General features: G+C 63.4%; 2 protein-coding genes across 2 annotated transcripts; one reads left to right on the forward strand and one right to left on the reverse strand.

Moving 5' to 3' along the window:
- The first annotated feature begins 1,960 nt into the window (after positions 1–1,960).
- DTX4 (deltex E3 ubiquitin ligase 4) lies at positions 1,961–8,448 on the forward strand. The gene is made up of 8 exons (XM_027672594.1): positions 1,961–2,687; positions 3,518–3,579; positions 3,753–3,914; positions 4,036–4,097; positions 4,388–4,540; positions 5,199–5,360; positions 5,667–5,756; positions 6,073–8,448. The coding sequence occupies exons 1-8, from the start codon at positions 2,071–2,073 to the stop codon at positions 6,304–6,306; spliced, it is 1,542 nt and encodes a 513-aa protein (XP_027528395.1). The 5' UTR covers positions 1,961–2,070; the 3' UTR covers positions 6,307–8,448.
- MPEG1 (macrophage expressed 1) lies at positions 8,388–10,770 on the reverse strand. Its single transcript, XM_027672593.1, has one exon. It carries the CDS (start codon positions 10,734–10,736, stop codon positions 8,577–8,579), a length of 2,160 nt encoding a protein of 719 aa, XP_027528394.1. The 5' UTR covers positions 10,737–10,770; the 3' UTR covers positions 8,388–8,576.
- Between the last annotated feature and the right edge of the window lie 915 nt (positions 10,771–11,685).

Below are 11,685 nucleotides of genomic sequence, written 5' to 3' on the forward strand. Positions count from 1 at the left end.
GGGGTGCCCAGGGAGGGGGCACAAGCAGGTGGGGGGATGCTCAGGGAGGGCACAGGCGGGTGATGGGGGTTGTCTGTCCCCACAGGTGGAGGGCTCTGGGGTTGTCTGGGATGCGGGACCACAAGCACCCGTGGCAGGGGAGTTGGCACAGCGGGGTTTGTGACCCCCCAGCAGCCCTGTGACGGCCAGTGCGCTTTGTCCCTGGGGCGGGGGGTGCTGGGTGCAGCAGAGTGCCAGACACCCTCCTTTGTCCTTCTTCCCCCAGCAGCCTTGGGGGCTGGCGGCGACCCTCCCCTGCCCGGGGGTGTGGGGACAAGGGACCTCTGCGGAGAGGGGGCTGGGGGCCAGCTTCTGAGGGCTATTGTTGCCCAGGGTGGAGGACTGAAAGGGAGATTGTTCTGTCTCTCCCTGGGTTGCTGGGGATGTTGGTATTTTGGGTCATTAAACAGCTCTGATTTGGGGGGGTCGCGACCCTGGCAGGCCCTGAATAGCTATTGTTCCCTTTCTTCCCCTGTTGAATGGGAGGCCGGCTGGCGGCGCGGGGCTGGGGGAACACACAGCATTCCCACACTGCTGCCTGGGGACCGCCAGATGCCGCATGCCACCGCCGGATTAGGATAAATCACCCTCCGGCCCGCTTTGTGCGTCCAGCGCCTGCGGCTTTTCTGACCTGGGTGCTCCTTCGCAGGACAGGGCCGGTGGCTTGGCTTGCCTGGGGTGTAGCTGTACCCCACGCACCACAGCAAACAACAAACAACTTCTCGTTTTTATCCCACTTGTGTGTGAGACGTGGCCCTGTGGGACCAGCGGCGGTGGCTGCTCCCTGCAGAGTGGTGGGGGTGAAAAGGCACTGAAATTCTTGCAGGCTTTGCAGGACACGTGGTGAAAAGCCGAAGCAGCAGGCTTGTTGTTTCTTCTCTTTGAGCTTTCTTGTTCCCAGTGCTGGCAGCAGGGCTGAGCCGTGGGGTTCTGCACGGGGATGTGGAGGCAGCACCGCTTGGGAGCTCATCCCACCTGTTACACAAACACCTCTGGAATAACATGCTCAGGATGGGACCCCAGGGCTGAGCCTGGCCATGTTCAGCCTGCCTTGCCATTCCGTTAGACATCCCAAAGAAGAAGGTTTTCTCCTCATTGTAGGAGTTTCCAAAATCTCTGTCCATGCTTTGAATGCCTCCTAGTTGACTGAGAGTGCTGGGAAAGGAAACACCTGGCAAAAATATGGATGCAGGGCACAGAACTTTTGTGCTTTGTGTGCTCTCATCCCGCTCCTGATGTTTGCTGATGGGGGAGCAGGAGCCAGGCACAGGGCCCCACTCAAACTCCTTTGCTTGGCCTCACAGGGATTTTCCCTCTGCCACAGTCTGGGTTTTCATCGTGGGCCGGTTTGGGAGCTGCAGATGGTGGGGCTGGCACGAACCCCACTCCCCTGGGTGCATGAGTGCCCATGTGTGCCACTGCTGGGGGGCTCGGAGATGCCCCTGAGATCTTTTATTGGAACCTCTTCCAGTCCAGAGCTGAGAGGGAGACAGTGCCAGGCACTGCAGGACTCTGGTGCCCTAATGCCTGGTTTCATCAGGCTCCCGCGGGAGGTCCCCGGGAGCAGGATGGAGCAGCCAAACTTGCGTTGCCGAGTTTCCCCAGCGGGGCTGAGTGGCCGCACGCCGGGGCTGAGAGCGCTGGGCGGGAGATCCGCCCTTCCCTTCAGCCCAGTCGCACTGGGGGAGCACCCCTGGGCCGTGCACGGACTTCGGGGTGCTTTGTGGCAGGGCGGCTCGCAGGCAGCAGCCGGGGGAGCCCAAGGCACGCCAGTCCCCTGGCAGGGCGGGGACGGCAGCTGAGCCGGAAAGCCGTCCTGTCCCCGTGTGGATGGCGCCGGCGGGGCAGGTTGGGGTGGTTTTGCTCCCTGCCCACAGGTGGGTGCTGGCGCCAGGGTCTGACTGCGTCTGTCACCCTCCCTCAGGCACGATCCGCCCCGTCCGGCGCAGCTACTACGACCCATCGTCGGCGCCCGGCAAGGGAGTCGTCTGGGAGTGGGAGAATGACAGCGGGACGTGGACGCCCTATGACATGGACGTGGGCATCACCATCCAGCGTGCCTACGAGAAGCAGCACCCCTGGGTGGACCTGAGCGCCATCGGCTTCTGCTACGTCATCGACTTCGCCACCATGGGGCAGATCAACCGGCAGACCCAGCGCAAGCGCCGCGTCCGCCGCAGGCTCGACATGGTCTACCCGCTGGTCTCGGGCACCCTGCCCAAGTCCCAGTCGTGGCCGGCCAGCCCCGGGGCGGCGGCAGCCCCACCGGTCCCCGCCTGCACCTGTCCCCAGTGCCTCCTGGTCATGAGCGTCAAAGCCACCGTGTCGGCCGCCGGCCCCGGCACCGCCACCCTGCAGCCCCGCAAAGCCCCCGCCCCGCCGCCGACTGCCCCCAAAGCCCCGGCGCCCGCCCCGGGGACCAAGGCGCCCGACGGTGTGGCCGTGGTGCGCGGCTCACTGAAGCCGCTGGCGGCCCAGGGGGGCCGGCGTCAGGCGGCCAGCACGCCCGCCCTCAGCTCGGCCGGCTCCACCGGCAGCCCACCCGGTGCCGGCAGTGGCAAAGCGGCCCGTCCTGGCCTCGGCACCCTGAACCGCAGCCACCTCCAGCGCCTGGCCATCGCCCAGTCCCGCGTGCTCATCGCCTCGGGGTGAGTCCCGCTGAGTACCAGCAAGCGAGGGGGTGCCTGGAGGGAGGGAGGGGCAGCGCAAGCTTTTCCCCCCTCCCCAGGGCACGGAGGGGCCCTGCCAGCTCTGAGCCTGGTGGGAGACGGACCTCAGCGCTCCCCAAGCTCCCGGGGCCAGGGGGCTCTGCTGGGCCCCTCGCCTTCCCTGCAGGTGCCTGGGGACTGGAGCGGGGACGGGGTGGCTCCTGCATCTCAATGAAGAGGCTGAGGCTGCTCTTTCTCTTGGAGGCAGGGGTTGGGTGAGGGACTGCGAAAGGCCCAAAGAAAAGCCATTCATGCCCCATGAGAAGGGGTCCCTCCAGACCCCCACCCACCAAAGACACATTTTTGTGAGGGGGTGGACATTTAATGAGCCTGTTTCTCCCCTTTGTCTGACTCTGCCGTCAGCCTTCTGTCACAGCCTGGCCCCTTTCCTCTCCCTCTCCATCCTCCCCCTTCCCTCTGCTCCTGACCTGCCGGGAAACTTTCCCATGGAAGAGAGCCCCAAGGGGAGGGGGGGGGGGAAAGAGCTGTGGCAGTGACGTGGCCATAGGAGAAAAGAGGAAAAGAAACAACAGATTGGCCTGAGGAGCAGTGACAAAAAGGGACCATGAATGGAGATGCAGGCAGGGTTTCTAAAGCGCCAGAGAAAAGGCGGTGGTGGGGCAGGGGGGGCACATTGCCCTGTCGGGGGATTCTCTGTTTCCAGCCAGGGCCCGTGCAGTTGCTCAGGCAACTGTTGTCTGGCCCCTGGGCCCTGTGGGGACGTGGGTGCTGCCACCGCTCCTGACGTGGTCTCTGCTGGCTCCCCTCAGGGTCCCCACTGTCCCTGTGAAGAACCTCACTGGCTCCAGCCCCGTCAACCCAGCACTGGCAGGTGAGGATGGGGCCACAGCGGGTGCCCGTGGGCGCTGGGCTCCCTGGGGTGGAAGGATAAACAGCCCTGGGGTAGGGGGACAGACAACCCCCGCGGGGCAGTTTTTGGGGATCACGTGGGGTTTGAGGTGTGGCTGGTTCCTCGGCGCTGTTTCAAAGCCCCGTTTCTCCCAGGGATCACGGGGATCCTGATGAGCGCGGCCGGGCTGCCCGTGTGCCTGACACGGCCCCCCAAGCTGGTGCTGCACCCCCCGCCCGTCAGCAAGAGCGAGATCCAGTCCATCCCCGGCATCTCCCACACCTGCCGCAAGACCACCAAGAAACAGGCCAAGAAGGGTGAGAGGCACTTTGCTGCTTGGCCCCTGTCCCCCCTTCCCTACCTGGTTCCCCTGTGCCCCCCGTCCCCTCTGCTGCCCCTGGCAGTGGGTTTCTCCCTCTGACTCTCGCTCTCCCACAGGTAAAACCCCGGAGGAGGTACTGAAAAAGTACCTGCAGAAGGTGCGGCATCCGCCGGACGAGGTGCGAGCGGCGGGGCTTGTGCTGGGGTGTCCCCGGGGTGCTTTGCTCTGGGGTGGGCAGCGGGACGCGCACGATGCCCTGGGCCATGTGGGGATCTCCTCCCTTCCCGTGCAGGGGTGTCCCACCACCCCTCATGGCTCTTCCCTGTCTCCAAAGAGGAGGGACGTGCAGGCCAGGGGTGGCAGCCCAGCCCCAGGGGTGGGTGCTGGTCCCAGGGCAGCTCATCAGCCCCGTGTCCTTGGCTCTGGCTGCATCCATCTGTGTGATCCCTCTCCTCCCCTCCCGTGCAGGACTGCACCATCTGCATGGAGCGTCTCTCTGCCCCCTCTGGCTACAAGGGCCCCCAGCCAGCCGTCAAGCCTGACCTCGTGGGGAAGCTGGTCAAGTGTAGCCACGTCTTCCACCTCCACTGCCTGGTGGCCATGTACAACAACGGCAACAAGGTGAGTGGCCTCGGCTTGGCGGCCTGTGCTGAGCTTCCCCTGCTCCTGGGGGGGCAACGCTCGAGTCCTGCTGCCCCAGAGGACTCTGACCTCCCACCCTGACACAGTTTAATTTTGATCAGCGGCGAGCGCTTTGGGACTGCTGAGTCAGAACCTGGGATGTGTTTTCCCTCCACTGTGCCCAGTTTTATGTGCTTGCTTTCCTTCCCAGGGTGAACTTTCATCCCCTGGATGTTTGAGCAGAGCTGCCTGGAATCTGGTGCTAGGCAGTGCTTTTCCAGCCACAGGAGAGCTTTCCTGAGCCCGCTGTAAATTGCCTGACATTCCCTAGAAAATGCGTTCCACATTGCTTGGAGATTTTTAATATTTATTATATTTCTCCCTTAAAAAAACAACAAACAAACAAAGAAAAAAAAACACCACCAAATCAGAGGTAGGGAAAGCAATGAAAAACTGATGGGGAAGAGAAACACAGACCTCGGGTTTTTGGGTGAAGCTGGGTAGCCATAGTGAATTCCCCCAGCCCTATCCCGCGCTTCCTGGGTGGTTTTTTGGTGGCTTTCACGATTAAAGCAGCGCTCAGTGCCGCTCAGGCACCGAGTGCCTGGCGTGGCTTGTGGACACGCGTTTCAGTGTGTTCCCCTCTTCCTGCTCTCAGGACGGGAGCCTGCAGTGTCCCACCTGCAAAACCATCTACGGGGTGAAGACGGGGACGCAGCCCCCGGGGAAGATGGAGTATCACATCATCCCTCACGCGCTGCCCGGCCACGCCGACTGCAAAACCATCCGCATCATCTACAACATCCCCCCGGGGGTGCAGGTGAGGCCTGGCCCCGTGGCCAGGGCGGGTATGTGGGAGATCCCCCGTGGGGCTGGTGGCCCTCGTTGCTGCTGTGTTACCCCCCAGGTCGTGCTGCAGCTCGTGCCTTTACTCAGGAGCTGCTTGTCCGTAAGGATGTTGTGGGAAGTCTGGGTTGTGCCTGCGTGGGAGTGTTGTCCCTGTCTGCCTGGTGGCAGGGGGATGGTGGCAATTTGTGTCCACTGAGGCTGGGGGGGGGTTACCTTGTGCCCAGAGCATCCTTTTGATCTCCAAAAGGGTTTTCTTCTCCCGCTTGCCACGTTGCAGGGACCGGAGCATCCAAACCCTGGGAAGAGCTTCACGGCCCGTGGCTTCCCCCGGCACTGCTACCTGCCAGACAGCGAGAAGGGCAGGAAGGTGAGGGGCTCACCTGGGCAGCTCCAGCTGGCCAAGGCGTGTCGAGGGGGAGCGTGGGGAAAAACGGACTTGCTCAGGGGGAGGTTTTCCCGTGGAGAACCTTCCCGTGTGCCTGGGGGAGCTCAGCAGGCTGGTCCCTTGGTTTTGGCTGGGGCAGGACCCTGTGCTGGGATCCCCCGAGCTCCCTGCAGGGCTTGGCTGTGGGTTGCCCATGTTGCCAGGGCACACCAGGATGATTGGGCGTGCCTTGAACAGAAGCAGGTGCTTCCCCACCCGGTGTGTGCTTTGCTGCCTGCCCCCTCTCCCGCCTCCACAGGTACTGAGGTTGCTGCTGGTAGCCTGGGACCGGCGCCTGATCTTCGCCATTGGGACCTCCAGCACCACGGGCGAGTCGGACACGGTGATCTGGAACGAGATCCACCACAAGACAGAGTTCGGCTCCAACCTCACTGGCCACGGCTACCCTGACATCAACTACCTGGACAATGTCCTGGCCGAGCTGGCGGCCCAGGGCATCACGGAGGAGAGCCTGGTGCAGGAGAAGGACTGACACCGTGGCAGGGAGGCAAGGAAAGGGTTGCCTGTGCTGGCACCCACCAGGATAAAGCTGCTGGAGAAACCCGCCTGGGGGCTTTTCGGGGTGCACCCAGAGCCCCCTGCTCCCAGTGACGCCCGCGCGGTGGGAGCATCCCCAGGCTGGCCGGGAATGCGGGAGAAGGTCCTTTTGGCCATCCCCTTCACTCCTGCAGGGCGGGAACATCCCCACATGCAGCTGTGGGGCTTCAGGCTGGCGTGACCACCCCTCTGGATGGTGTGCTATCCTCGCTGCCACTGTGCTGAGGGCTTGGGGGGTGCCAGGCTCCCCTCTCTCCTCGTCCACACCGGTCCCAGCCTGACCCAACTCCCCTGACACCCACCTGGGGCTGGGACCTGGCCTGGGGTGGGAGCTGGAGCCATGGGAGTCCCCCTTGCTCTGCCTCGTCCCTCTGACGTTTGTTTGTTTGTTTGTTCTGTCCGGTACCTTCCCTCTGGTCTCCTGTGTCCGTGGAGGTTGGGGGGGCCCTGGGCTGCCCCCCAGCCCTGTGCCCTCTGCTCCTCTTGGCTGTGTCTGAACTGTGCCCTGCAGGGTCCCCTTGTCTGGGCTGCCCCCGCCTCTGGATGCCAGGGAGGGGCTGGTGGGTGCTAGGAAGTGGAGAGGGGGGGGACAGTGATGGACATTTTCTGGCCTGTGTCCCACCCCCACCACAGTGGGTTCCTTGAACTGTTCGTATGGGGGTGTCCCCGCGTTGAATTTCTATAATACCTCGTATTTTGGGGTTTTGTCGTATATATGTACATATAGGGGGGCGTTTTGGGAGGCAGCCTGAGGCCTGGGAGAACGTGGTGCTGGAGCCAGGCTGGGACTGGGCATGGTGGTGCTTGGGGTTGGGACAGGGGCTGTGGGGACCCCCAACCCCAACAGGGCTCTGCCCCACAGGAGGGCTGTCACCTGTGGGTCCTCATGGGGCCAAGGCGCAGGTGGGGCTGAGAACTGTTCCCCTTGCTGTCCCCAGAGAGGCCTTGGAGGGGCTGGTGAGGGACTGGCATGGGCTGGGGCGTGGGTAGGAGAGTGTGGGTGATGGGGGGTGGGGGGAGTGTGTTCCATGGCATCTTGGGCTCCCTGGGCCTTTGGGTGACCCGGGCTGGTGGAATGTGTCCCTGTCCAGGGGGTTTGGGATGAGATGGTCTGTGAGGTCCCTTCCAGCCCAAACCAGTGTAGGATTCATAGGGCCTCTCAGAGCTGCCTGTGCCAGGGTGCTGGTGTGGTCCCCACAGTTTTGAGGGCTACCCCGGGGGCACTGTCCCCACTGCTGGGGTCTGGCTGCCCACGAGACCCCTGGGCTTGGAGAGCAAGAGTGGGGGGCAGCATCCACCACTGCCCAGGCTACCCCCAGCCCTGTGCTGTTGCCCCCTGGGGGAAGGTGGGGCCTCCCAGCCGGTTTTGTTGCATTCCCCTCCTGGTTTGCCTGGGGAGGGTCACCTCACCCTCTGTGCTGGGGACGGCGGTGCGGGAGTGGGGCCCATCCTTCTGTGCATCGTTCTGTTGTCATTGCTGTTTTCCCCTCTCCGTGGTCTGGGGGGTCTGTCACCCCCGCTGACCACCCCGTGGAGGGGGGTGGGGGGTCAATAAAGCGAATGGCAGGGGACCCTCGTGGTCCCTGCACGGCCTGGCCTCTCTGTTGTCTTCTGTCAGTCGTCTGTGTGGCCAGGCGAGCGAGGGGCACCATGGGCAGGGCCAGGCACCCCTCGTCCCCCTGAAGCCCCTTTGCACCCATCCGTCCCCAGCCGTCCTTAGCCTGGGTTGTTATTTTCTACCTCAAGGGAGAAAACCTCTTTCCCCAGGAACACCCCCCCCCATTTTTGGGTGGCTCGGCCGCCCAGGGAGCTGCACAGCAGTGTGATTCCTCCCCCGTGCCAGCCCTGGGTTTTCCCCGGTGCAGACAAACCCTGTCTGGAGCTATGCAAAACCCTGCCATGATCCGGGCAAGGAAGGGAGGGTCCTCACCCCCCACCTACTCCGCGGTTCCAGCCTGGTGGCTTTTATTGTGACTAAGTCTTTCCACAACATGACTTTTTTTTTTTCCTTTTTTTAATGCTCTGTTGACTACACAGTCGGTTGCTGGCTGAAATAAAACTGCTCCGTGGCTCTGTGCACGCGTGTGTATATCTATCCCGATAGATATACTGAGCTGGGCTGCCCCTCCGCTCCCTCCTTCCCCGCAGGGCGGAGCGGGGGGGGCTTTGCCCAAGTTTTGGGCACGCAATCCAGGCAGGGGGCACTCAGGCCGCCAGCCCCTGGGGCTCTTGCTGGTAGCCCTCGCCCACGCTCAGCACGGTGCTGTCCGGGGGGCCGGCGGGGGCCGCGCCATCATCCCCCGTGCCCAGGGCACGGTACCCCCGTGCCCTGTACCTCCGGTGGCCGTACCAGGCCGTTGCCAGGACGGTGGCCAAGCCGGCCAGGACGGCCACGGTGACACCGGCCACCTGGCCCCCTGTCAGCCCCTGCTCCCCCACCATCTGCGCCGCGTGCCGGATCTCCTCGGGCCGCGCCAGCCGCCACACGTGGCTCTGCCCATCCCTCACCCAGGTGCTGTCCCCGTCCCGCACCAGCACGGTGTCGACGGCTGGCAAGTTGGCGGGGGGCCGGGTGAAGGGGGGCAGGTGGGCGGGCGGCAGCGAGCCCCCCGTGAAGAGCCCGGCCTGGACGCAGAATTCCACCTGGCAACTGTCGCTGATGAGTGCCAGGTGCTGGCTGAATCCCGGGGGACAGCCCTTGGCGTGGGGGTCCTCGGCGGTGCCCCAGTGCCGCCCGGCCAAGGGGTTCCCCGCCTGGCAGCTGAAGAAGCCCCCGAAGGGCACCGCATACTGGGCCCCCGCCTCGTAATCCTGGCTCACGCACACTCTGAGCTCGCCAAAGAGCTGCAGGGGGAAGTACCCCGAGGGACAGGACTGGGCACCGGTGATGGGGTTGGTGCCGTGGGTGCTGAACAGCCCCCCAAAGAGGTATCCCGAGCTCAGGGCCACCGTCCCATTGGCGGCGCACCAGTAGGCGCTGAACTGCACCCGGGAGAGCCAGAAGACATCCTGGCACTTGCGGTGGCAGAAGATGCCCAGGACACACTTGTTGTGGCACTCCAGGTGGCTGTGGCCCTCCTCCCGCTCCTGCATGCCCAGCAGCACCGGAGTGTAGGGGGCAGGGCAGGAGAACGCCCCAGTGAGTGGGTTCCTCTGCTCCAGCCCCTGGCACAGGGCACCGGTGTCGGGGCCGGACAGCCCCATGCACTCCTGGAAGACTCCCCCGAAGGTGAAGTTGGCCACGGCGCCCTTGCAGGAACCGTCGTCGGTGTTGGCGTGGAAGTTGAAGTTGGGTGAGGAGGCGTCGGTGCAGCCCGGGTAGGTGTTGAAGGTGTAGTAGCGGCGGATGGCCATCTCCACCCGCCGGGCCAGCCTCCTCACCGTGGGGGTGGGCAGCTCCGGCAGCACGCTGGGCTGGATGAAGTAGTACAGGGGCAGCCCCGAGCGGTCGAGAGCCACCAGCTGGTTTTGAATCCTCTCCTGCCAGGTCTTGAGGGTGATGCCTGGGTAAAAGGGGGTCCCACCAACGCTCTCCACCCTGGAGTGGGTGCGGTTCTGCAGGTACTGCTTGGTGAAGCCAGAGCTGACATCCAGGGTCTCCTGGGTTTCCGTGCTGACGATACTGTGGAAGGCCGCGCCGGCCGAGGCGGTGACCGCGCTCCGCGTGCCCCAGCTGTCCTGCAGGAAGGTCGCCTTGATCTGATCCTCCTGCACCAGGCTGGCTCCGGCGTCCACGGAGGTGATGGCGTGGGTGCCGTAGTCGAGCACCAGCACCTCGGCCAGGAAGTCAGCCATGCGTGTCTGGTTGTTCTCCAGGTGGCTGGCGATGGTCAGCAGCTGCTTCTTGAAGCTCGGGTCCAGGGCTGCCCCCGGGTCGACCTTGGCGGTGTAAACCAGGTTCCTGACCTGCACTCGGGTGGTCACGGCGCGGTCCTTCACGTGGTGGGTCTTGGTCCGGCAGAAGTCGTAGGAGAACTTGCCGTTGATGGAGGAGAAGAGGGACAGTTCCAGGTTGATGGAGGCAGAGGTGAGGCTCCGATAATCTTTCCAGGACTCGATGATCTCAGAGTGGATGTCCAGGTTGCTCTGCTTGAGAGGGATAGTGAAGATCTCGTCTGGGATGATATAAGATCCGTCTTCTGTGGTCTTACATAGCGAGTAGCCCAGGTTGATGACTCTGCCCATATCCAAATTTCTGAGGTTATCCCAGCCCCCCCCCGGCAGGACCTCCAGACGCGAGAGATTCAGGGTCTTCCTGCACTCCAGAAACCCCGAAGAGGGGGAGAGCCCCTGGGACTGCTCGGCGCCTCTCACCCAAGCCGTGGGCACCCAGGTGAGCAAGACCCCCCAGAGCACCCAGCCCATGGCTGAACTGGTGCAGAACCCTCCACCAGTCTGAGCGGGGAGGCAGGAGCTGGGGAAATGGGCTGGCTGGGGGAGAAATGAAAGGGAAAGGAGAAGTGAGAGCTGAGGCATGTGAGAAATGACAGTGGAACCAAGACAAGGGTGTGGGGAGCAGAAGGTTGAGGTGCACAGAGCTCGTTGCCCTCCCTGTTGCAAAAGCTCCCTTCCTGTGAAAGCTGCTCTGCCACGGGTGGGACAGGGAGAAATCTGTCACTTTGGCCAGGGAATTTCACTGTGTAAAGCTCCCTCGTCCAGTGCTTGGGTGACTCCCCCCTGCCCCTGGGTGGCCCCTGGTTCCTTGGTGCCAATGCAGGGGACCTGTCCCCAGCCCCACAGCCTTGGGGTCCCACCCTCATGGGATCTGGCCCTGGGCACACAGGCTTTGCTGCCGACTCCAAGGCTTTCCTTGGCAGCAAAGGCAAGGAGATGAAGTGGAGAGGTGGTGCAGTGTGGGGGACAGTGCAATGCTTGTCTCCCTTCTCTCTTGGGGAAGAGGCTGCACAAGACCTTGGGGCAGGCACCGGTGGTTCTGGAGGTCCCAGCCCATGGCACAGGTGTCTGGGCCCTCTGCAGCCTCCTCTATCCCATTCCTGTCCTTCCCCCAGGGTCTGCAGTGCTAGGGAAAGCACCTGCTGCTCGGGAATGCTGAACCACAGGAACCTGGTGCCAGGGGCACTGCCCCAGCTCTGCCCCGGGATGCTGGTGAGTGGCTGGGTTCTGGTTTCAGTGGCATGGGGCACCTGCTGCACGTTTTGGGGAAGAAACAGTTGAAGCAGTTCGTGATGTGAAAGCCGTGACTCCTTCCATGTGAACGGGCTCACTTCCCCTGGTTTTGCTGGTTAGTTCCTCTTTCCAGGGCAGTTCTGGCGAGGGGGAGGTTGAAGTCAGAGCTGTGATGGAGGTGGGGAGA

This window comes from Neopelma chrysocephalum, unplaced genomic scaffold (assembly GCF_003984885.1).
Source record: "Neopelma chrysocephalum unplaced genomic scaffold, ASM398488v2 Primary Assembly neopelma1_97429, whole genome shotgun sequence".
Classification (NCBI taxonomy): Eukaryota; Metazoa; Chordata; class Aves; order Passeriformes; family Pipridae; genus Neopelma; species Neopelma chrysocephalum.